The sequence below is a fragment of the Oncorhynchus keta genome, chromosome 22 (assembly GCF_023373465.1).
Source record: "Oncorhynchus keta strain PuntledgeMale-10-30-2019 chromosome 22, Oket_V2, whole genome shotgun sequence".
NCBI lineage: Eukaryota > Metazoa > Chordata > Actinopteri > Salmoniformes > Salmonidae > Oncorhynchus > Oncorhynchus keta.
The window spans coordinates 1,400,252-1,426,123 of NC_068442.1; the positions used below are offsets into that span (position 1 = coordinate 1,400,252).

The 25,872-nt window shown below is 44.6% G+C and overlaps 1 protein-coding gene across 6 annotated transcripts in view; it reads left to right on the plus strand.

Moving 5' to 3' along the window:
- LOC118400923 (PHD finger protein 21A-like) overlaps positions 1-25,872 on the plus strand; it is a 116,705-nt gene that overhangs the window by 79,191 nt on the left and 11,642 nt on the right. For all 6 annotated transcript variants that reach the window (XM_052474640.1, XM_052474641.1, XM_035797945.2 and 3 more), the window contains 5 exons: positions 5,865-5,916; positions 6,027-6,106; positions 6,417-6,477; positions 24,526-24,698; positions 25,375-25,530. In XM_052474640.1, coding sequence (XP_052330600.1) covers positions 5,865-5,916; positions 6,027-6,106; positions 6,417-6,477; positions 24,526-24,698; positions 25,375-25,530 — 522 coding nt within the window. The remainder of the gene's footprint in view (positions 1-5,864; positions 5,917-6,026; positions 6,107-6,416; positions 6,478-24,525; positions 24,699-25,374; positions 25,531-25,872) is intronic.

Genomic DNA, 25,872 nt, shown 5'->3' on the forward strand with positions numbered 1-25,872 from the left:
ACAAATACATACCATACTTTTTTGAATGTCAGCCTACTGATAGAACCTTAAAGTTCTTAACAGATGACTCTGTAACGGGAGGCAGGCTTTGCCAAAGATGTAGTGTAAACATATAAAGTAATTTATAGATACAGTATACACTACATGACAAAGTAGAGTGGCAAGAAAAAGTATGTGAACCCTTTGGAAATACCTGGATTTCTGCATACAATGGTCATACAATTTGATCTGATCTTCATCTAAGTCACAACAATGTACAAACATAGTCTGCTTAAACTAATAACACACAAACAATTATACGTTTTCATGTCTTTATTGAACACACTGTGTAAACATTCACAGTGCAGGGTGAGAAAAAGTATGTGAATCCTTGGATTTAATAACTGGTTGACCCTCCTTTGGCAGCAATAACCTCAACCAAACGTTTTCTGTAGTTGCAGATCAGACCTGCAAAACGGCCAGGAGGAATTTTGGACCATTCCTCTTCACAAAATTGTTTCGGTTCAGCAATATTCTTGGGATGTCTGGTGTGAACTGCTCTCCTGAGGTCATGCCACAGCATCTCAATCGGGTTGAGGTCAGGACTCTGACTGGGCCACTCCAGAAGGTGTATATTCTTCTGTTGAAGCCATTCTGTTGTTAATTTACATCTGTGTTTTGGATCGCTGTCCTGTTGCATCACCCAACTTCTGTTGAGCTTCAATTGGCAGACAGGTAGTCTTAACATTCTCCTGCAAAATGTTTTGATGAACTTTGGAATTCATTTTTCCGTCGATGATAGCAAGCTGTCCAAGCCCTGAGGCAGCAAAGCAGCCCCAAAACCTCGATGCACCCTCCATCATATTTTACAGTTGGGATGAGGTTTTGATGTAGGTATGCTGTGCCCTTTTTTCTCCACACATAGTGTTGTGTGTTCCTTCCAAACATCTCAACTGTAGTTTACTCTGTCCACAGACTATTTTGCCAGTAGTGCTGTGGAACATCCAGGTGTACTTTTGCAAACTTCAGACATGTAGCAATGTTTTGTTGGACAGCAGTGGCTTCTTCCGTGGTGTCCTCCCATGAACACCATTCTTGTTTAGTGTTTTACATATCGTTGACTCGTCAACAGAGATGTTAGCATGTTCCAGAGATTTCTGTAAGTCTTTAGCTGACACTCTAGGATTCTTCTTAACCTCATTGAGTGTTCTGCGCTGTGTTCTTGCAGTCATCTTTGCAGGAGGGCCTAGGGAGAGGAGCAACAGTGCTGAACTTTCTCCATTCATAGACATTTTGTCTTACCGTGGACTGATGAACATCAAGGCTTTTAGAGATAATTGTGTAGCCCTTTCCAGCTTTATGCAAGTCAACAATTCTTAATCTTATGCCTTCTGAGGTCTCTTTTGTTCGAGGCATGATTCACATCAAGCAATGCTTCTTGTGAATAGCAATCTCAGATTTTTTGAGTATTTTTTTATAGGGCAAGGCAGCTCCAACCAACATCTCCAATCTGTCTCATTGATTGGAATCCAGGTTAGCTGACTCCTGACTCCAATTAGCTTTTTGAGAAGTCATTAGCTGTCACGCTCTGACCATAGAAATCTGTTTATTCTCTATGTTGGTTGGGGCGTGATAGTGACTAGGGTGGGTCATCTAGGTGAATTGTATGTCTATGGTAGCCTGATATGGTTCCCAATCAGAGGCAGCTGTTTATCGTTGTCTCTGATTGGGGATCATATTTAGGTCGCCATTTTACCCATTGTGTTTGTGGGATCCTGTCTACAGTTAGTTGCCTGTGTGCACACAAGTAGCTTCATGTTTTGTTTGTACTTGTTTGTTTTGTTTGGTAAGTTTCAGTTAACATATGTGGAACTCTACTCTTGGTCCAATCATTACGATGAGTGTAACAGAAGATCCCACCAACAACGGACCATGCAGCTTGCCTGGGAGATAATGGCATCCTGGTCTCTGGAGGGGATTAGGGAGAGAACATCCTGGACTTGGGACGACATAATAGCAGGAGAGAAGAGCCCGCCATGGAGGCAGGCGGAAGCAGCGAAAGAGGGACAGTGACAAAGTCGGGGAGGTAGGCCACAGAAACCCCAATATTTTTTTGGAGGGGGCACATGGAGCAGTCGGCAAAGTTGAGGGGTGAGTCAGAGACTGTCGAGGAGTTATTGGACAAATTGGAGGAGAGTGAACAGAGGGGAGAGTTAGTGACCTTCGAGAAGTTGTTGGACAAATTGGAGAGTGAAGAGAGAGAGCTGTTGGTTTGGCGTGGTATGCACGGCATTCACCCTGAGGAGCGTGATAGCTGTCCGATGCCATCTATGACAGTTCCTCGCACTTGTCCTGAGAAGTGTGTTAAAGTTCCGGAACAATTTATGCCGGCTATACGCACCAGGTTTCCAGTGCGCTTTCACAGCCCAGTACGTCCTGTGTCAGCTCCTCTTACTTGTCGTGCTAAAGTGGGTATCTGTCCAGGGCGGGTTGTGCCGGCTCAGCGCTCCTGGTCTCCAGTGCGCCTCCAGGGTCCAGTACATCCTGCGCCGGTTCTACGCACTCTCCCTCAAGTGCGCTTTCCCAGTCAGGTGCGTCCTGTTCCTGCTCCTTGCACTCTCCCTCAAGTGTGTTTCCCCAGTCAAGTCCGTCCTGTTCCTGCTCCCCGCACTCGCCCTGAGGTGCGTGTCATCAGCCCAGTGCCACCTGTACCGGTCTCACGCATCAGGCCTCCAGTGCGCCTCCACAGTCCAGTACGTCCTGTGCCTCCTCCCCGCACTCGCCCTGAGGTGCGTGTCACCAGCCCGGTGCCACCTGTACCGGCATCAGGCCTCCAGTGCGCCTCCACAGTCCAGAGCTTCCTGCGACAGTTCCCAGTCCAGAGCTTCCTGCGACAGTTCCCAGTCTAGAGCTTCCTGCGACAGTTCCCAGTCCAGAGCTTCCTGCGACAGTTCCCAGTCCAGAGCTTCCTGCGACAGTTCCCAGTCCAGAGCTTCCTGCGACAGTTCCCAGTCCAGAGCTTCCTGCGACAGTTCCCAGTCCAGAGCTTCCTGCGACAGTTCCCAGTCCAGAGCTTCCTGCGACAGTTCCCAGTCCAGAGCTTCCTGCGACAGTTCCCAGTCCAGAGCTTCCTGCGACAGTTCCCAGTCCAGAGTTTCCTGCGACAGTTCCCAGTCCAGAGTTTCCTGCGACAGTTCCCAGTCCAGAGTTTCCTGCGACAGTTCCCAGTCCAGAGTTTCCTGCGACAGTTCCCAGTCCAGAGTTTCCGGCGACAGTTCCCAGTCCAGAACCTCCAACGACAGTCCACAGTCCGGAACCTCCAATGACGTTCCACAGTGCGGAACCTCCTGAGACGTTCCACAGTGCGGAACCTCCTGAGACGTTCCACAGTGCGGAACCTCCTGAGACGTTCCACAGTGCGGAACCTCCTGAGACGTTCCACAGTGCGGAACCTCCTGAGACGGTCTACGGTCCGGAACCTCCTGCGACGGTCTACGGTTCGGAACCTCCTGAGACGTTCAGCAGTCCAGAGCCTCCAGCGACGGTCTGCAGTCCAGAGCCTTCAGCGACGGTCTGCAGTCCAGCGTCTCCTGCAACGATCTACGGTCCTGTTCCTCCGGCGATGATCTACAGTCCGGCACCGACACACGGTCCGGTGTCTCCAGCAACGACCCACGGTCCGGAGCTTCCGGCGAAGATCCCAGCACCAGAGCCGCCATGGAGGATGATGTATCTGCGAGTGGAGTGGGTACTTCACCCCGCACCGGAGCCACCCCTGACGCCCTGTGTCATCCTTTGTAGATGCCCACCCGGACCCGCCCCTATTGAGTCAGGTTTTGCGGTCGAAGTCCGCACCTTTGGGGGGTGGTACTGTCACGCCCTAACCATAGAGAGCTGTTTAATCTCTATGTTGGTTGGGGCGTGATATTGACTAGGGTGGGTCCTCTAGGTGATTAATGGTTTATGTTGGCCTGGTATGGTTCCCAATCAGAGAGAGCTGTTTATTGTTGTCTCTGCTTGGGGATCATATTTAGGTAGCCATTTCCTCATTTGTGATTTGTGGGATCTTGTCTACAGTTAGTTGCCTGTGTGCACACCAGTAGCTTCACCTTTCATTTGTGCTTTATTGTTTTGTTTATTGAGTTTCTATTTATTAAAAATATGTGGAACTCTACGCACGCTGCGCCCTGGTCCAGTCATTGCGACGAGCGTGAGATTAGCCGAGGGGTTACATTTTCCAAACTACATATATTTTCCAACATACACTGTGAATATTTAAATAATGTATTCAAAATAGACAAGAAAAATACAAGAATGTGTCTGTTATTAGTTTAACCACACTATGTTTGTCTATTGTTGTGACTTACCAAATTTGATGACCAATTCATGCAGAAATCCAGGTAATTCCAAAGGGTTCACATACTTTTTCTTGCCACTGTTATAGATATGTACTCATCAAACATCTCATTCCAAAATCATGGGCATGTTGGAACATTGCTGCAGGGACTTGCTTCCATTCAGCCAAATTCAAATGTATTTATTTATATAGCCCTTCTTACATCAGCTGATATATCAAAGTGCTGTACAGAAACCCAGCCTAAAACCCAAAACAGCAAGCAATGCAGGTGTAGAAGCACGGTGGCTAGGAAAAACTCCCTAGAAAGGCAAAAACCTAGGAAGAAACCTAGAGGGGAATCAGGCTGTGAGGGGTGGCCAGTCCTCTTCTGGCTGTGCCGGGTGGAGATTATAACAGAACATGGCCAAGATGTTCAAATGTTCATAAATGACCAGCATGGTCAAATAATAGTAATCACAGTGTACAGGTCAGGGTTCCATAGCCGCAGGCAGAACAGTTTAATCTGGAGCAGCAGCACAGCCAGGTGGACTGGGGACAACAAGGAGTCATGCTAGGTAGTCCTGAGGCATGGTCCAAGAGCTCAGGTCCTCAGAGAGAGAGAGAGGGAGAGAATTAGAGAGAGCATACTTAAATTCACACAGGACACTGGATAAGACAGGAGAAATACTCCAGATATAACAGACTGACCCTAGCCCCCCGACACATAAACTACTGCAGCATAAATACTGGAGGCTGAGACAGGAGGGGTCAGGAGACACTGTGGCCCCGCCACGAGAGCATTAGTGAGGTTGGGTACCGATGTTAGGTGATTAGTAGCTTTCTCCTGGCATCCACCAAAGCCAGATTCGTCCGTCGGACTGCCAGATGGTGAAGCGTGATTCGTCACTCCAGAGAACGCGTTTCTACTGCTCTAGAGTCCAATGGCGGCAAGCTTTACACCACCAGCAGACGCTTGGCATTGTGTATGGTGATCTTAGGCTTGCGTGTGGCTGCTCAGCCATTGAAACCCATTTCATGAAGCTCCCAACGTTATTGTGCTGACATTGCTTCCATTGGCAGTTTGGAACTCGGTAGTGGGTTTTGCAACCGAGGACAGACTATATTTTTACACGCTTCAGCACTTGGCGGTCCAGTTCTGTGACTTTGTGTGGCCTACCATTTCGTTGCTAAGCCGTTGTTGCTCCTAGACGTTTCCACTTCACAATAACAGCACTTACAGTTGACCGGGGCAGCTCTAGCAGTGCAGAAATTTGACGAACTAGAGAGGTGGCATCCTATGACAGTTACACTTTGAAAGTCACTGTACTCTTCAGTAAGGCAATTCTATGAAGATTGCATGGCTGTGTGCTCAATTTTTGTATTATCTTGTCAGCAAGGGTGTGGCTGAAATAGCCGAATCCACTAATTTGAAGGGATGTCCACATACTTTTTTATATATAGTGTATATGTTCATGTTAGGAATTCTCCTCACAGAAGGCACAATTTATGGAGGGGGTTGTCCTAATACTCTTTTATTGTTTCCCCCCAGAAACTTGCCTTCATGGTGTCCCTCGGACTTGTTACCCATGACCGTTTGGAAGGTAAGCACAGCCAGTTTCGCCTGAAGTAAATTCCAGTTCCTACATTCACCCGCATTCCCTAGGAGTGTATACTGCAATGCCTGTATTAATATACTACTCTGTGGTTATAGAAATTCAGAGGAGGAGGCAGGAGCGTAAGCGAAGAACAACGGCCAATCCGGTGTACAGTGGAGCTGTGTTTGAGCCTGAGGTATGGACTTACACTGCTGTTCTTCTACTTATCAAACATTTTTGATAGTGTAACCACACATTATTACAACAGCCGATACACAATGTGTTTCTTATTCAATTGGATGCCAGTGCACATGCTTTTTAAAATGTGAGCATAATATGCACTGTTTTCAATGTGCATATCTGAATTAATGAAAGTAGGATCTTGCCCTGTGTAGCATATGAATAGCAAATAGGTTTTCTTTTTGAGTGAGTGACATGATAAACTTGCAGTCAAATCACAGCTGTATTTCTTCTCCCACATACGTGTTCCTATCCACGCTGTGCAGAGGAAGAAGAGTGCAGTGACCTACCTAAACACTCCGCTCCACCAGGGCACCAGGAAAAGAGGTCAGTATCCACTCAACAACTGCACATACACCTTCTCCAATGCCCAGGACATATACAGGTCACTGACAAAATAATGGAATCACCAACATAACGTGTCTCAATAGGGCCACCACGAGCCGCCAGAACAGCTTCAAAGCACATTGGCATAGATTCGACAAGTGTCTGGAGCTCTATTGGTGGGATGCAACATCATTCTTCCACAGTTCTTCCATAGTTTGTTGTTTTGTTGCTGGTAGTGGAAAATTGGGTTCAATTGGGTTCAATCAGTACCACTGTTCCTCTTGAAACACAGCAAGTTGAGCAGTCTTCATCACTGAAGCTCCTGCCAAACGTGCCCCAACAATCAACTCTCTTTCAATGTCACTGAAATCTCTTCTTCATGGTAGCCAAAGTAATGGGCAAGTGAGCCTGCCCAGCATTTTTATACTTGACCCTAAGCATGGTGGGATGTTAATTGCTTAATTAACTCAGGAACCACACCTGTGTGGAAGCATCTGCTTACTTTGTATCCCTCATTTACTCAAGTGTTTCCTTTATTTTGACAGTTCCCTGTACATGTTAATATAGATTCCTGAGCTGGCCTATATTTGATGCTTGTATGTTCTAATCTATTCAATGTAAATGGTACGAAATGCTGTGAGTTTCTCTCTCACACACCACACAACAATTTCTGCTGATACCTCTTTGCTTGCTGGCTGAATCCTGCGCAGGGAGACTTAAGCATGAAACACACAAGAATCTCACTGTCGATAGACTGCCAATAGGTATGTATCACAGTGAGAGGCCATTCCTTCTCTTGCTAGATCAAGACTGTTACGAGCTGCGTGCCGTCCTGTTATCTACGAACATGCCTTTTCTACTTGTAGAATTTCAATTCTCAGCAGTGGCCAACAACTTGACTTTGAGCGAAACATTCTAAAATGTATTAAATAAGAAATATGTCTTCAGCGATCTGCACACAATACCCCATAATGACAAAACGAGAACAGGTTTTTAGAAATGTTTAAAAAATGTCAAAAACATAAATACCTTATTTACATAAGTATTCAGACCCTTTGCTATGAGACTCGAAATTGAGTTCAGGTGCATCCTGTTTCCATTGATCTGTGGTAAATTCTGTTGATTGGACATGATCTAAGTAAGGTCCCACAGTTGACAGTGCATGTCAGAGCAAAAACCAAGTAATGAGGTCGTCCATAGAAATTGCCCGTAGACCTCTGAGACAGGATTGTGTAGATGCACATATCTGGGAAAGGGTACCAATAAATTGCTGCAGCATTGAATGTCCCCAAGAACACAGTGGCCTCAATCATTCTTAAATGGAAGCTGGCTGCCTGGCCAAACTGAGCAATTGGGGGAGAAGGGCCTTGGTCAGGGAGGCCTTTATGGTAGAGTGGCCAGACGGAAGCCCCTCCTCAGTAAAAGGCACATGACAGCCCGCTTGGAGTTGCCAAAAGGCACTTAAGTGACTCTCAGACCATGAGAAACAAGATTCTCTCATCTGATGAAACCAAGATTAAACTCTTTAGCCTGGAATGCCAAGTGTCACATCTGGAGGAAACCTGGCACCATCCCTACGGTGAAGCATGGTGGTGGCAGCATCATGCTGTGGGCATGTTTTTCAGCGGCAGGGACTGGGAGACTAGTAAGGATCGAGGGTCTTTGCATGTCAAAAAAGTTACATGTCAAATAAGCTTGTTGACCAATCAGGACCTGAATATGACTGTCACATAATAATTTAACGAGTTCATAATTTTTTTTAACATAGTTATTACACATTGATTACACTATCACTTGTATTTCATATGTCACAACGATTTATCGATACGTATGCTACGATGCTGGGAAAGTTGTCTCGCACACCTACAGTGCTGGTCATAAAAAAAGCTAGCTCATGGATGCAAACGATGTTCTTCCCGAAAAACATAGCAAAACGACAATCTGTTTCAGTAGGTATAGTTAGCTAACAAACTTTATAGCTAGGTGTCATCATCTAAAATGTCCCTAATTTATAAGATAGTTCTTATTTGATTATTAATGGTGGTCGGACCCATCTTTGTGAAGCTAGCCACAATAAGAATTAGCCACAATAGGGGAATTTGCGGTTAGCCTTCAAAATAAAAGTAGATAATGGACAGTGATGCAAATAAATACAAATAGTAGAATTATGCCATTATTAAATAGATCATGCTAAACGAGGTTGGAATGTTGTTTCTATGAAATCAACAAAAGACAGTTAGTTAATATGACAAAAATCTGTTGAAATCACACTGGATGTATTATACTTTACAATTGTATTGGGGTCATACTTCTTTCACTGTGCAGCCTTACCTATGGATTGTGGATCAATGACATGGGGTATCAGTCTTCTCAGTGACACCCAGAGAACATTCGCATCGTAGCTCTTTTTGTGGTACTCTGAAACTACTGTGAATTGAGCAACATTTATTGTCAACCTATGTGTATTGAACATTATTCCAGAGGATGTTTTGGAGTCTGATAACTCTGAGGAGGACGTTGGGAAAAAATATCTTGGGTATTGAGTAGACTGATATATTTCATTGATCCCCAATCCTTAGCTAAAGCTGTACAGTTTAATATGAATGTCAATACACACAATAGGCTGACTGGGGAGGTGATTTCACAGAGTCACAGTCCTGCGATAAGAGCTACAACGCTAATATTTGAGTAAACTCTTCACAGTTGTGTTCTGTGGGTGTGACCGAGTAGACTGATACCCAATTTCATTGCTTCACTTTCCGACCTTGCTTAACATTATCTAGTCTAAATATGGCATGATTCCACCAATTTTAACCTTCTGCATCACTTTCAAAGAGGTACTTTTATTTTGAAGACAAGCCTCAAATTCCACTATCAAATCAAATGTATTTCTATAGCCCTTCGTACATCAGCTGATATCTCAAAGTGCTGTACAGAAACCCAGCCTAAAACCCTAAACAGCAAGCAATGCAGGTGTAGAAGCACGGTGGCTAGGAAAAACTCCCTAGAAAGGCCCAAACCTAGGAAGAAACCTAGAGAGGAACCAGGCTGTGGGGTGGCCAATCCTCTTCTGGCTGTGCCGGGTGGAGATTATAACAGAACATGGCCAAGATGTTCAAATGTTCATAAATGACCAGCATGGTTAAATAATAATAATCACAGGCAGAACAGTTGAAACTGGAGCAGCAGCACGGCCAGATGGACTGGGGACAGCAAGGAGTCATCATGCCAGGCAGTCCTGAGGCATGGTCCTCGGGCTCAGGTCCTCCGAGAGAGAGAAAGAAAGAGAGAAAGATAGAATTAGAGAGAGCATACTTATATTCACACAGGACACCGGATAGGATAGGTGAAGTACTCCAGATATAACAAACTGACCCTAGCCCCCCGACACATAAACTATAAACTACTGCAGCATAAATAATGGAGGCTGAGACAGGAGGGGTCAGGAGACACTATGGCCCCATCCGATGATACCCCCGGACAGCGCCAAACAGGAAGGATATAACCCCACCCACTTTGCCAAAGCACAGCCCCCACACCACTAGAGGGATATCTTCAACCACCAACTTACCATCCTGAGACAAGGCCGAGTATAGCCCACAAAGATCTCCACCACAGCACAACCCAAGGGGGGGGGGGCGCCAACCCAGACAGGAAGATCACATCAGTGACTCAACCCACTCAAGTGACGCACCCCTCCTAGGGACAGCATGAAAGAGCACCGGTAAGCCAGTGACTCAGCCCCTGTAATAGGGTTTGAGGCAGAGAATCCCAGTGGAAAGAGGGGAACTGGCCAGGCAGAGACAGCAAGGGTTGCTCCAGAGCCTTTCCGTTCACCTTCACACTCCTGGGCCAGACTACACTCAATCATATGACCCACTGAAGAGACGAGTCTTCAGTAAATACTTAAAGCTTGAGACAGAGTTTGCGTCTCTCACATGGGTAGGCAGACCATTCCATAAAAATGTAGCTCTATAGGAGAAAGCCCTGCCTCCAGCTTTTTACTTAGAAATTCTAGGGACAATTAGGAGGCCTGCGTCTTGTGACCGTAGCGTACGTGTAGGTATGTACAGCAGGACCAAATCAGAGAGCGAGTTAGGAGCAAGCCCATGTAATACTTTGTAGGTTAGCAGTAAAACCTTGAAATCAGCCCTTGCCTTGACAGGAAGCCAGTGTAGGTAGGCTAGCACTGGAGTAATATGATCATATTTTTTGGTTCAAGTCGGGATTCTAGCAGCCGTATTTAGCACTAACTGAAGTGTATTTAGTGCTTTATCCGGGTAGCCGGAAAGTAGAGCATTGCAGTAGTCTAACCTAGAAGTAACAAAAGCATGGATTCATTTTTCTGCATCATTTTTGGACAGAAAGTTTCTGATTTTTGCAATGTTACGTAGATGTCCTTGAAACAGTCTTGATATGTTCGTCAAAAGAGAGATCAGGGTCCAGAGTAACGCAGAGGTCCTTCAGTTTTATTTGAGACGACTGTACAACCATCAAGATTAATTGTCAAATTCAACAAAAGATATCTTTGCTTCTTGGGATCTAGAACAAGCATCTCTGTTTTGTCTGAGTTTAAAAGTAGAAAGTTTGCAGCCATCCATTTCCTTATGTCTGTAACACAGGCTTCTAGCGAGTGCAATATTGGGGCTTCACCATGTTTCATTGAAATGTACAGCTGTGTGTCATCCGCATAGCAGTGAAAGTTAACATTATGTTTTCGAATGACATCCCCAAGGGGTAAAATATATAGTGAAAACAATAGTGGTCCTAAAACGGAACCTTGAGGAACACTGAAATTTACAGTTGATTTGTCAGAGGACAAACCATTCACAGAGACAAACTGATATCTTTCCGACAGATAAGATCTAAACCAGACCAAAACTTGTCCATGTAGACCAATTTGGGTTTCCAATCTCTCCAAAAGAATGTGGTGATCGATGGTATCAAAAGCAGCACTAAGGTCTAGGAGCACAAGGACAGATGCAGAGCCTCGGTCTGATGCCATTAAAAGGTAATTTACCACCTTCACAAGTGCAGTCTCAGTGCTATGATGGGGTCTAAAACCAGACTGAAGCATTTTGTATACATTGTTTGTCTCCAGGCTGCGCAACAGCCCTTTCTAACATTTTTGACAGGAATGGAAGATTCGATATAGGCCGATAGTATTTTATATTTTCTGGGTCAAGGTTTGGCTTTTGCAAGAGAGGCTTTATTACTGCCACTTTTAGTGAGTTTGGTACACATCCGGTGGATAGAGAGCCGTTTATTATGTTAAACATAGGAGAGCCAAGCACAGGAAGCATCTCTTTCAGTAGTTTAGTTGGAATAGGGTCCAGTATGCAGCTTGAAGGTTTAGAGGCCATGATTATTTTCATCATTGTGTCAATAGATACAGTGCCTTGCGAAAGTATTCGGCCCCCTTGAACTTTGCGACCTTTTGCCACATTTCAGGCTTCAAACATAAAGATATAAAACTGTATTTTTTTGTGAAGAATCAACAACAAGTGGGACACAATCATGAAGTGGAACGACATTTATTGGATATTTCAAACTTTTTTAACAAATCAAAAACTGAAAAATTAGGCTATAATTGCCTTTGAAGTAAGGGATCAAGTAGTCCTATTTTGAGATGTGAGGTATCGCGATCTCTTTCAATAATGACAGGAATGGAGGAGGTCTTTATCCTAGTGAGATTGCTAAGGCGAACACCGCCATGTTTAGTTTTGCCCAACCTAGGTCGAGGCACAGACACGTCTCAATGGGGATAGCTGAGCTGACTACACTGACTCTGCTAGTGGCAGACTCCACTATGCTGGCAGGCTGGCTAACAGCCTGCTGCCTGGCCTGCACCCTATTTCATTGTGGAGCCATTGTGGAGCAAGAGGAGTTAGAGCCCTGTCTATGTTGGTAGATAAGATGAGATCACCCCTCCAGCTAGGGGGGAGTCCGTCACTCCTCAGCAGATCAGGCTTGGTCCTGTTTGTGGGTGAGTCCCAGAAAGAGGGCCAATTATCTACAAATTCTATCTTTTGGGAGGGGCAGAAAACAGTTTTCAACCAGCGATTGAGTTGTGAGACTCTGCTGTAGAACTCATCACTCCCCCTAACTGGGAGGGGGCCAGAGACTATTTCTCGAAGAGCCGACACATCTTACTAGCTGATTTACACCCTGAAGCTATGTTGCGCTTGGTGATCTTTGACTGTTTCACCCTTACATCGTTGGTGCCGATGTGGATAACAATATCTCTATACACTCTACACTCGCCAGTTTTAGCTTTAGCCAGCACCATCTTCTTTAGCCTTAACGTTGGTAGGCCTGCCCCCTGGTAAACAGTGTATGATCGCTGGATGATTCGTTTTAAGTCTAATACTGCGGGTAATGGAGTCGCCAATGACTAGAGTTTTCAATTTGTCAGAGCTAATGATGGGAAGCTTCGGCATCTCAGACCCCGTAACGGGAGGAGTAGAGACAAGAGAAGGCTCGGCCTCTGACTCCGACTCGTTGCTTAATGTGGAAAACCTTTTTTGTCAGGCTGAATGAGCGACATCGGTTGAGTATTCCTACAGCATTTCCCTCCAGAAACCGTGAGAAAGTTGTCCGGCTGCGGGGACCGTGCGAGGGGATTTAATACTAACGTTACTATCTGTACTTACTGGTGGCACAGACGCTGTTTCATCCTTTCCTACACTGAAATTACCCTTGCCTAATGATTGTGTCTGAAGCTGGGCTTGCAGCACAGCTATCCTCGCCGTAAGGCGATCGTTCTCCTGTATATTATGAGTACAGCGACTGCAATTAGAAGGCATCATGTTAATGTTACTACTTAGCTTCGGCTGTTGGAGGTCCTGACGAACCATGTCCAGATAAAGCGTCAGGAGTGAAAAAGTTGAAGGGGAAAAAAAGTTGCCTAATCCTCATTGTGGCTAGCTTCACAACACATAACCCAGTCCGGTCGAGCCTCACTCGCCAGATGAAGCTAGCAGGCAGTTTATTAACTTTGGGCAACAGGGTTAAGTAGCTGGCTAGCTATTTATTTTCATGAACTGAAGTTCAATTTCAATAGGCGAACAACAAGTGGCTACCTAGCTAATACTTAATCACAAGGATTCCTTAATCATTGCTAAGAATAATGAAAATGACTGCAGTTTCTACTGGTCATTGTTTTCAGGCTGGTTGTATTGGTGCTAGCTAGGTACCAAGCTAAAGCTAGTTAGCTACCCCAGAGGTTGCGTTCAAACATATAATGCTTTATTACCAACGTGGTACTGTAATACATCATTCGAGGCCGGTGTTTGCTTGTTTGCAGACATTGCTACTGCTTTGACAGTGCTACTGATAGTAGTGGTGGTGCTTGGCTTGCACGTGCAAATTCAGAACACACAACATTCTATAAAAAGAACTGTGTTATTTGACGTGTCAAAAGCTTATTTAACACGTTAAATAGTGTTATTGTCAAATAGTGTTATTTTACGTGTATCTTTTTTGACATGTAAAGACCCAAACGGTCTTTACATTTTCTATTTAGGATGGCCCATTACGAAATGGGCAGGACCATGGGGAATAAAACATGTCATCCTTATGCACGCAAATAGCTTTTTCAATCATGCCTGGTAGGCAACGTTTATTTCACTCCACCCATCAACCACTGAGGAGCCTGCAGCCTCTCGCTGCACAACAAAAAAGACTATAACGATTCTCCATCTTCAAGTTTATCGTTTATTTGCGTATTAGGGTACCTAAGATTTGATTATAAACATTGATTGACTTGTTTGGATAAGTTTATTGGTAACGTTTGGGATTCATTTTGTATGCATTTTGAAGGAAGGAAATTGTGGATTATTGACTGAAGCGCGCCAGCTAAACTGAGTTTTTATGGATATAAAGAATGACTTTATTGAATGAAAGGACTATTTGTAATGGAACTGGGACCTTTTGGAGTGCCAACAGAAGATGATCTTCAAAGATAAGGCATATATTATATCGCTATTTCTGACTTTCGTGTCGCAACTCCCTGGTTGAAAATGATTTGTTATGCATTTGTGTGCTGGGCACTGTCCTCAGATAATCACATGGTTTGCTTTCGCCGTAAAGCCTTTTTGAAATCTGACACGGCAGCTGGATTAACTTCTTGGCGCACCCATCCCGTTATAGCGGGATCATTTTCGTCAACATCCGCTGAATTGCAGAGCGCCAAATTCAAATGAAATGTTCATGAAATCACAAGTGCAATGTAGCAAAACACAGCTTAGCTTGTTGTTAATCCACCTGGCGTGTCAGATAAAAAAAGAAAGAAGCTTTACAGCGAAAGCAAACAAAGCATTTATGTGAGGACATCTCTCTCAGCAGACAAAACATTCCCAACAGCTAGCAGCAAAGTAGATTGGTCACGAAAGTCAGAAAAGCAATAAAATGAATCGCTTACCTTTGAGGATCTTCGGATGTTAGCTCTCAGTTACACTCCCAGTTACGCAATAAATCTTCCGTTTGTTCGATAAAGATTATTTTTATATCCAAAAACCTCCATTTGGTTGGCGCGTAGTATTGTTTAGTAATCCACAGGCTCGTGCAGGTCATGACGGGTAGACGAAAATTCCAAATAGTATCCGTAAAGTTCGTAGAAACATGTCAAATGTTTTTTATAATCAATCCTCAGGTTGTTTTTACGATAATATTTCAACCGGACCGTAGCTTTTTCAATAGGAGAGAGAGAGAGAAAATGTCTGCTCCAAGCCGTTGCGCATGCAAAACTCTGGTGACACCAAGCCAACCACTGACGCGATGTGATCGTTTGCGCTCATTTTTCAGAATAAAAGTCTGAAACTATATCTAAAGACTGTTCACACCATGTGGAAGCCATAGGGAAAGGAATATGGTTGATATCCCTTTAAATGGAGGGAAGGCATGCAATGGAACAGGGAGTTTTCAAAATAAGAGGCTGGATTTTTCTCAGGTTTTCGCCTGCAATATCAGTTCTGTTATACTCATAGACAATATTTTGACAGTTTTGGAAACTTTAGAGTGTTTTCTATGCATATTCTAGCTTCTGGGCCTGAGAAATAGGCAGTTTCATTTGGGTACGTTTTTCATCCAAACATCAAAATACTGCCCCCTACACTCAACAGGTTAACAACAAGTTAAGCTTTATTTTGATGTATTGCACTTGTGATTTCATGAAAGTTTAATATTTTTAGTAATTTAATTTGAATTTGGCACTCTGCAATTTCACCGGAAGGTGTCGAAATAATCCGCAAGAAGTTAAGGTGGACTGGTATAATAATACAGTCCATACTTAAAGGCGATACTATAATTTTTATCAAGCTAGAAAAGGTTGGTGACCCATGGTCTATGCCAGAGCTGGGCAACTCCAGTCCTTGAGGGCCTGATTGGTGTCACTTTTTCTCCACCCCTAGCAAACACAGCTGATTAATCAAATTGAATTCTAAACTGAAGATCATGATTAGGTAATTATTGGAGTCGGGTGTGTTAGCTGGAACTGGGGCAAAACTGTGACACCAATCAGGCACTCAAAGACTGGAATTGCCCAGCTCTGGCATAGACCATGGGTCACCAACCTTTTCTAGCTTGAGAGCTACTATAAAAAAATGTTACATGTCGCGAGCTACAATTTCTTCATTTTTTCTATAGCTTTCAAAGTCTAGCTAGTTCGCCTCTCCCCTTCCGGGTCCTTTCTGTCAATATACCTGGTAAAATAATGGTTAATAAACAACTGCAAAGGGGCCCTATAAAATCTGTAAATTTCCCAAATTATGTTAATTTTTTTCACTCTTAAAATTACAATTGTTCATAGAGAACCAATGAAATTGGATGTTCTGAGTCCACGTCAAATCTTAAATCGGTATCTTAAATGGAGCCGGAAGAAATGGCAGCAGTTTTACGGACGTCTAACCAATTGTGCTATTATGTGGGGGTTTTTGCTTTATTTGTAACTTATTTTGTACGGAATATTTCTGCCAACATATCTTACGGCAAAAAAATAAGATTAGATTTTTTCTTCAACAAGCAGGAAGCACAGGATATACTGCGAACACCCAACAAGGCCGACATCCCCGTTATTGGAAAGAGAGACGCAGGTACAGAGGAAACAGAGTGGGGTGCCTCGTAAGGATCCGGAGAAGGCGAGTGGGAAAGCTTCCGTTACCGTCAATATTACTCGCCAAAGTACAATCATTGGAAAATGAATTAGACGAGGTACGATCACGAATATCCTACCAACCGGACATCAAAAACTGTAGCATCTTATGTCTCATGGAATCGTGGCTGAATGATGACATGGACATTCAGCTCGAAGGATATACGCTGCACCGGCTAGATAGAACAGCACACTCCGGTAAGATCGAGGGAGGGGCATATGGTCCGTGCATATTTGTAAACAACAGCTGGTGCACAAAATCTAAGGAAGTGTCTAGATTTTGCTCGCCTGAAGTAGAGTTTCTTACGATAAACTGTAGACCACACTATTTGCAAAGAGAGTTTATCTATACTTTTCGTTTACCATCGCAGATGGACACTGGCACTAAGACCGTACTCAGTCAGCTGTATAAGGTAATAAGCAAACAGGAAACCACTCACCCAGAGGCGGCGCTCCTAATGTCCGGGAACTTTAATGCAGGGAAACTTAAAACAGTTTTACCTAATTTCTATCAACATAGGGGAAAGAAATCTAGATCACCTATACTCCACACACAGAGACGCATACAAAGCTCTTCCTCACCCTCCTTTTGGTAAATCTGACCACAATTCTATTCTCCTGATTCCTGCTTACAAGCAAACATTAAAGCAAGAAGCACCAGTGACTCGGTCTATAAAAATGTGGTCAAATGAAGCAGATGCTAAACTACAGGACTGTTTTGCTATCACAGACTGGAATATGTTTCCGGGATTCTTCACTGGTTTTATCAATAAGTGCATCGAGGACGTCATCCCCAAAGTGTATGTGCGTACATACCCCAACCAGAAGCCATGGATTACAGGCAACATTCGCACTGAGCTAAAAGGTATAGCTGCCGCTTTCAAGGTGCGGGACTCTAACCCAGAAGCTTATAAGAAATCCTGCTATGCCCTCTGACGAACCATCAAACAGGCAAAGCTCCAATACAGGGCTAAGATTGAATCGTACTGCACCGGCTCCAATGCTCATCTTATGTGGCAGGGCTTGCAAACTATTACAAACTACAAAGGGAAGCACAGCCGTGAGCTGCCCAGTAACACGAGCCTACCAGACCAGCTAAATCACTTTTATGCTCTCTTCGAGGCAAGCAACACCGATGCATGCATGAGAGAATCAGCTGTTGCGGACGACTGTGTGATCACGCTCTCCGTAGCCGACATGAGTAAGACCTTTAAACAGGTCAACATTCACAAGGCCGCGGGGCCAGGCAGATTACCAAGTCTTGTGCTCAGGGCATGTGCTGACTAACTGGCAGGTGTCTTCACTGACATTTTCAACTTGTCCCTGAATGAGTCTGTAATATCAACACGTTTCAAGCAGACCACCATAGTCGCTGTGCCCAAGAACACAAAGACAACCTGCCTAAATGACTACAGACCCGTAGCACTCACGTCCGTAGCCATGAAGTGCCTTGAAAGGCTGGTAATGGCTCACATCAACACCATTATCCCAGAAAACCTAGACCCACTCCAATTTGCATACCACCCAAACAGATCCACAGATGATGCAATCTCTATTGCACTCCACACTGCCCTTTCCCACCTGGACAAAAGGAACACCTACGTGAGAATGCTGTTCATTGACTACAACTCAGCGTTCAACACCATAGTGCCCTCAAAGCTCATCACTAAGCTAAGGATCCTGTTACTAAACACCTCCCTCTGCAACTGGATCCTGGACTTCCTGACGGGCCGCCCCCAGGTGGTGAGGGTAGGTGGCAACACATCTGCCACGCTGATCCTCAACACGTGGGCCCCTCAGGGCCAGCCTATAGGGAGGAGGTCATCATTAAGTTTGCAGACGACACAACAGTGGTAGGCCTGATCACCGACAACGACGAGACAGCCTATAGGGAGGAGGTCAGAGACCTGGCCGGGTTGTGCCAGAAGAACAACCTATCCCTCAACGTAACCAAGACTAAGCAGATGATTGTGGACTACAGGAAAAGGAGGAATGAGCATGCCCTCATTCTCATCAACGGGGCTGTAGTGGAGAAGGTTGAGAGCTTCAAGTTCCTTGGTGTCCATATCACCAACAAACTAGAATGGTCCAAACACACCAGGATAGTCATAAAGAGGGCACAACAAAGCCTATTCCCCCTCAGGAAACTATAAAGATTTGGCATGGGTGCTCAGATCCTCAAAAGGTTTTACAGCTGTAACATTGAGAGCATCTGGTTGCATCACTGCCTGGTACTGCAACTGCTCAGCCTCCGACCACAAGGCACTACAGAGGGTAGTGCGTACAGCCCAGTACATCACTGGGGCTAAGCTACCTGCCATCCAGGACCTCAGAGGAAAGCCTTAAAAATTGTCAAAGATCCCACCCTCCCCAGTCAGACTGTTCTCTCTACTACCACATGGCAAGTGGTACCGTTGCGCCAAGTCTAGGACCAAAGGGCTCCTCAACAGCTTTTACCCCCAAGTCATAAGACTCCTGAACAGGTAATCAAATGGCTACCCAGACTATTTGGTGTGTGTGTGTGTGTGTGTGTGTGTGTGTGTGTGTGTGTGTGTGTGTGTGTGTGTGTGTGTGTGTGTGTGTGTGTGTGTGTGTGTGTGTGTGTGTGTGTGTGTGTGTGTGTGTGTGTGTGTGTGTGTGTGTGTGTGTGTGTGTGTGTGTGTGTGTGTGTGTGTGTGTGTCCCAACCCCTCTTTACACTGCTGCTACTCTATGTTTACCATATATGCAGTCACTTTAACTATACCCACATGTACATACTACCTCAATTAGCCGGACTAACTGGTGTCACGCCCTGATCTTTTTCACCTGTTCCTGTTATTGTCTCCACCCCCTCCAGGTGTCGCTTATTTTTCCCAGTGTATTTATCCCTGTGTTTCCGATCTCTCTGTGCCAGTTCGGCTTGTATGTTTAGTCAAATCAACCAGCGTGTTTTTCCCGTACTCCTTTTGCTATTCTCCTTTTTCTAGTCCTCCCGGTTTTGACCCTTGCCTGTTTCTGGACTCTGTACCCACCTGCCTGACCATTTCTGCCTGCCTTGACCACGAGCCTGTCCCTTTTTGCCTGTCCTCGACCATTCTCTTGCTTACCCCTTTGGATTATTTAACAAAGTAAGACTCCAACCATCTGCCTCCTGTGTCTGCATCTGGGTCTCGCCTTGATAACCGGTGCCTGTATATAGCCTCGCTACTGTTATAGCCTTGCTACTGTAAATAGCCTCGCTACTATTATTATTCACTGTCTTTTTACAGTTTTTTTATTTCCTTATCTATTGTTCACCTAATACCTATTTTTTTACTTAAAAATTATACTGTTGGTTCGTGCCTGTAAGTATGCATTTCACTGTAAGGTCTACCTACACCTGTTGTATTCGGCGCACGTGACAAATAAACTTTGATTTGAAGACACATTTTTGGTGAGTGTTATTCCCCTTTAATTGCTCATCTGGCCCTTTAATTGGGCATGTAGCGAGTGAGGAATGTGTCATCTATTGTGCTGGTCTAGCGATGGTTCTCTACAGCTGCTTCTCATTTCGTGGTAAAGTTTGCAAATAGCAAATAATAGATACAAATTATGCTTACTCATGATATACTTCTGCCAGGTAAGCCTACTTTGCGGTTAATATTTATTTGAGAAGGTTTTGGGGAAAGTATTTCTGTCAACCCACAAGATGGTTATAACATCAACTGGCTATACACGGAGTGATAGACAAACGGGCGCACCACACAGACCCGACACAATCAATTTTGCATGAAAATAATTGGCAGATATTGTCTTAATTTTTTTTTTTACCAATAGTGGCTAACCAGGGGTGGGATAATGTTGCGTTGATTAGCTGGGAGCTTGCGGTGTCTGAGACTTGTGAGATTTGTTTTTGACGAGCTACTCATAGGTGGGCTGCGAACTACTGGTAGCTCGTGATTGACATGCTGGAAAGCCCCCCGTTATTTTAATTCCGGTTTTATTTTTCGTGCTTGGGCATCCATGACGACCATGTTTTCCACTAAGTTTCAACCTGTTGTCTAACTTCTTTCTTCAAATTGATCAATCACAGTGAGTTGGGTTAAAGGGACAATAGAGCTCTGAATATCAGGCCATTAGCGACCTGATAGTCATTAGCAAGTTGGGCACTACCAAGCATGTCCAGAGTCAATAAAAGGAGATTACCGTGACTCAACGATCACGTGGAATTTTACTGCGGTCATGACTCATGACTGCCAGTGTGGCACCCTTACAAAAAAGATTGCAGTTTTTAAAGTACATTAACTCCAGTCGACTGGTATTTTGGAGGCAGAATAACTGCAGTGTCAAATAAATCAAATCAAATGTATTTGTCACATACACATGGTTAGCAGATGTTAATGCGAGTGTAGCGAAATGCTTGTGCTTCTAGTTCCGACAATGCAGTAATAACCAACAAGTAATCTAACTAACAATTCCTAAACTACTGTCTTATACACAGTGTAAGGGGATAAAGAATATGTACATAAGGATATATGAATGAGTGATGGTACAGAGCAGCATAGGCAAGATACAGTAGATGGTATCAAGTACAGTATATACATATAAGATGAGTATGTAAACAAAGTGGCATAGTTAGTGGCTAGTGATACATGTATTACATAAGGATGCAGTCGATGATATAGAGTACAGTATATACATATGCATATGAGATGAATAATGTAGGGTAAGTAACATTATATAAGGTAGCATTGTTTAAAGTGGCTAGTGATATATTTACATCATTCCCATCAATTCCCATTATTAAAGTGGCTGGAGTTGAGTCAGTGTCAGTGTGTTGGCAGCGGCCACTCAATGTTAGTGGTGGCTGTTTAACAGTCTGATGGCCTTGAGATAGAAGCTGTTTTTCAGTCTCTCGGTCCCAGCTTTGATGCACCTGTACTGACCTCGCCTTCTGGATGATAGCGGGGTGAACAGGCAGTGGCTCGGGTGGTTGATGTCCTTGATGATCTTTATGGCCTTCCTGTAACATCGGGTGGTGTAGGTGTCCTGGAGGGCAGGTAGTTTGCCCCCGGTGATGCGTTGTGCAGACCTCACTACCCTCTGGAGAGCCTTACGGTTGAGGGCGGAGCAGTTGCCGTACCAGGCGGTGATACAGCCCGCCAGGATGCTCTCGATTGTGCATCTGTAGAAGTTTGTGAGTGCTTTTGGTGACAAGCCGAATTTCTTCAGCCTCCTGAGGTTGAAGAGGCGCTGCTGCGCCTTCTTCACGATGCTGTCTGTGTGAGTGGACCAATTCAGTTTGTCTGTGATGTGTATGCCGAGGAACTTAAAACTTGCTACCCTCTCCACTACTGTTCCATCGATGTGGATAGGGGGGTGTTCCCTCTGCTGTTTCCTGAAGTCCACAATCATCTCCTTAGTTTTGTTGACGTTTAGTGTGAGGTTATTTTCCTGACACCACACTCCGAGGGCCCTCACCTCCTCCCTGTAGGCCGTCTCGTCGTTGTTGGTAATCAAGCCTATCACTGTTGTGTCGTCCGCAAACTTGATGATTGAGCTTGGAGGGTACTATGGTGTTGAATGCCGAGCTGTAGTCGATGAACAGCATTCTCACATAGGTATTCCTCTTGTCCATATGGGTTAGTGCAGTGTGCAGTGTGGTTGAGATTGCATCGTCTGTGGACCTATTTGGGCGGTAAGCAAATTGGAGTGGGTCTAGGGTGTCAGGTAGGGTGGAGGTGATATGGTCCTTGACTAGTCTCTCAAAGCACTTCATGATGACGGAAGTGAGTGCTACGGGGCGGTAGTCGTTTAGCTCAGTTACCTTAGCTTTCTTGGGAACAGGAACAATGGTGGCCCTCTTGAAGCATGTGGGAACAGCAGACTGGTATAGGGATTGATTGAATATGTCCGTAAACACACCGGCCAGCTGGTCTGCGCATGCTCTGAGGGCGCGGCTGGGGATGCCGTCTGGGCCTGCAGCCTTGCGAGGGTTAACACGTTTAAATGTCTTACTCACCTCGGCTGCAGTGAAGGAGAGACCGCATGTTTTCGTTGCAGGCCGTGTCAGTGGCACTGTATTGTCCTCAAAGCGGGCAAAAAGTTATTTAGTCTGCCTGGGAGCAAGACATCCTGGTCCGTGACTGGGCTGGATTTCTTCCTGTAGTCCGTGATTGACTGTAGACCCTGCCACATGCCTCTTGTGTCTGAGCCGTTGAATTGAGATTCTACTTTGTCTCTGTACTGACGCTTAGCTTGTTTGATAGCCTTGCGGAGGGAATAGCTGCACTGTTTGTATTCGGTCATGTTACCAGACACCTTGCCCTGATTAAAAGCAGTGGTTCGTGCTTTCAGTTTCATGCGAATGCTGCCATCAATCCACGGTTTCTGGTTAGGGAATGTTTTAATCGTTGCTATGGGAACGACATCTTCAACGCACGTTCTAATGAACTCGCACACCGAATCTGCGTATTCGTCAATGTTGTTATCTGACGCAATACGAAACATATTCCAGTCCACGTGCTGGAAGCAGTCTTGGAGTGTGGAGTCAGCTTAGTCGGACCAGCGTTGGACAGACCTCAGCGTGGGAGCCTCTATTTTTAGTTTCTGTCTGTAGGCAGGGATCAGCAAAATGGAGTCGTGGTCAGCTTTTCCGAAAGGGGGGCGGGGCAGGGCCTTATATGCGTCGCGGAAGTTAGAGTAACAATGATCCAAGGTTTTTCCACCTCTGGTTGCGCAATCGATATGCTGATAAAATTTAGGGAGTCTTGTTTTCAGATTAGCCTTGTTAAAATCCCCAGCTACAATGAATGCAGCCTCCGGATAAATGGTTTCCAGTTTGCAAAGAGTTACTGCACTGTAACTGCAATTACACTGCAAAATTACTGTAGTAAAAAAAAAAACTTGTTATTTTGGACGCAGTATTTGCAACATACTGCAGTTATTGTACTGCAGTTATACTGCACTCTGCAATCTTTTTTCATAAGGGCAGTAATACAGTCACAGCAACAGCCTTAGTGGAATGGGATTTTTGGAGTAGAGGACAGCTTTTGGTAAAATAAAATCCTTGCCGGTCTCACTTCCATTCAAGGGGGCTATAGCAAAGTTTTAGCCTTTTGTCTTTAAATGTTGTGAAAGCAAGGAATGTATCCCTTGCTAGAGTAAGTTAGCTGGCAGCATGTCTAGCTGGCTAAAAACATAGCAGGCTAGCTAACTTCTTTAGCTTCCCACATCCCTATGTGAAATATAATATAATAATATGCCCTGGCAAATATTCGTACATGGTGTAACCTAAACATTGTCCCAGTTTGACATGCTACTTGTGTATTCATTCCCTTATCATTTAAAAATAGAACGTCATCATGTTTTGTTCTGGGAGAAAAAGCACATGGCTAGCTAGTTAGCTACAGCAGGTTCTACTATTTCACAATAGCCTGTAATCACTAGTTATTACTTCTAAACAAAATACCTTTTTGAGTGGATTCTTTTTTTGTTTACTGTTTGAACAGTCGCTGAAATTATATTTGGTTATCAATGAAAAATAGTCTACTTTGATGAATAGCCTACAAGTTAAGATCAAGGAACCAAGCGAGAACACTGCCCCTACGACTGCGGAATGAATGATATGGCGTGTCTCAATTTCCATGTAGTAAAAAAGAATGTTGAATGCCGGAGCATATTACCAGGAGCCGCCCCTTTTGTGACGAAAAAGGACATGGCAACACTCAGAATCTTTCGTCTGCGTAGAGCTTGTAGTACATTTTAGTGCACTAACTCCGCTCTCTGTGCTTCTCCTACTCTTCCACCCTCAACTCAACACCCTCCCCTTTTCACATAAGCCAACGAGGACCCCCTGTCAAAGGTATGTCGGACAGACGGTTTATTTGTTTGTTTCCTTCCCACTTTTTGTTTTTTCGTCTGTCTCATTTCACCCAGGTTGCCCTCCCAAATACAGCAGCGATCCGAAGCTGGGCAGCCACACCCCGACCTCCCCCTCCAGCTGTCTCACTGCCTCCCCGGCACCCGAGTGGCCCAACACAGGGGGGAGCTTCCCCTTCCATGTCCATCCCCACCACACTCTCCCCCTGCCCAGCCCCAGCTCTGGGGATGTAAGTAGCAGCTGGAGAGAGCACAGCAGCCTGGACTTTCTGGGGCTCTATCCTAACATACTGACTTCACCTACTCTTGCCCCTCCCTTTTTATATTGGTGGTATTGTCCACAGGCTGTTACAAATACTTTAGTGGAGTTGAAATGTCCCAGTACCTCACGTCTAAAGACCTAGACAAGTACAGACATGTTTTTATTGATTTACTCCCTACTGTCTGAACCTTCATTTTTGATGCAATCTTACAAAGTGAACAGTACTCCTCGCCTCAAATTCAGTACTCCCCCCTACTCTCAAAAAGGAACAAGTGATACAGCCTGAGTGAAATTGTTACTTTACCTATATTATTTTTAAGTAGGATCAGTTAGATTAGATCTTTTAAATGCCATTAAAAACATACTGCAGTATTAAAGTAGTTTATTACATACTTTAAACTATATTTTTCAAATAGGAAATGCCGAATGGTATTCACAGTGGCTTTTAGAATGAGCTTTTCCATTTCAGTGTTGGAATTACACACATTATTTATTTAAGTGTTACCTTTTAAAACAACACAGAAACCGTAATATGATTGGATGATCCTCAAATCAACACACGGCCCCTCTGCCCTGCCTCTGCACACGTGATTGGTCAGGCCTAGACAGGCAGAGAAACTGATTGGTGCAATTCATCCTGACAGGGAGACATCCATGAGGATTTCTGCACTGTGTGCAGACGCAGTGGCCAGTTGCTCATGTGTGACACATGCTCACGTGTCTATCACCTGGACTGCCTGGACCCACCCCTGAAAACCATTCCCAAAGGCATGTGGATCTGTCCCAAATGTCAAGAGCAGGTAAACGCAGCACCCACAATCGAGGGGCTTGGCCCAGCAGTCCAGTGGTTCAGCAGTATAGATCTGAGAATTTGGCTACTCTTTCAAAGTGGATAATCTATTGACATTGGCAGAGACATAGTTTTCCCCACAGGCTTTCATCAGCTAGTCCTTATTTCTAGGCGAAAACATTACGACGATATGACTGTTCCTTCCTTTGAAAGCTTCAACATGATTCAGTATTGTTTTAAGTAATTCTTTCCCATTCATTTTGTTAGTGGAGGATGGCATCTTACACTCCCATCTGATTCATTTTGTTTGTTCTTTGTGACATCTCCAAAGGATGACCACAGCATTGTTCTC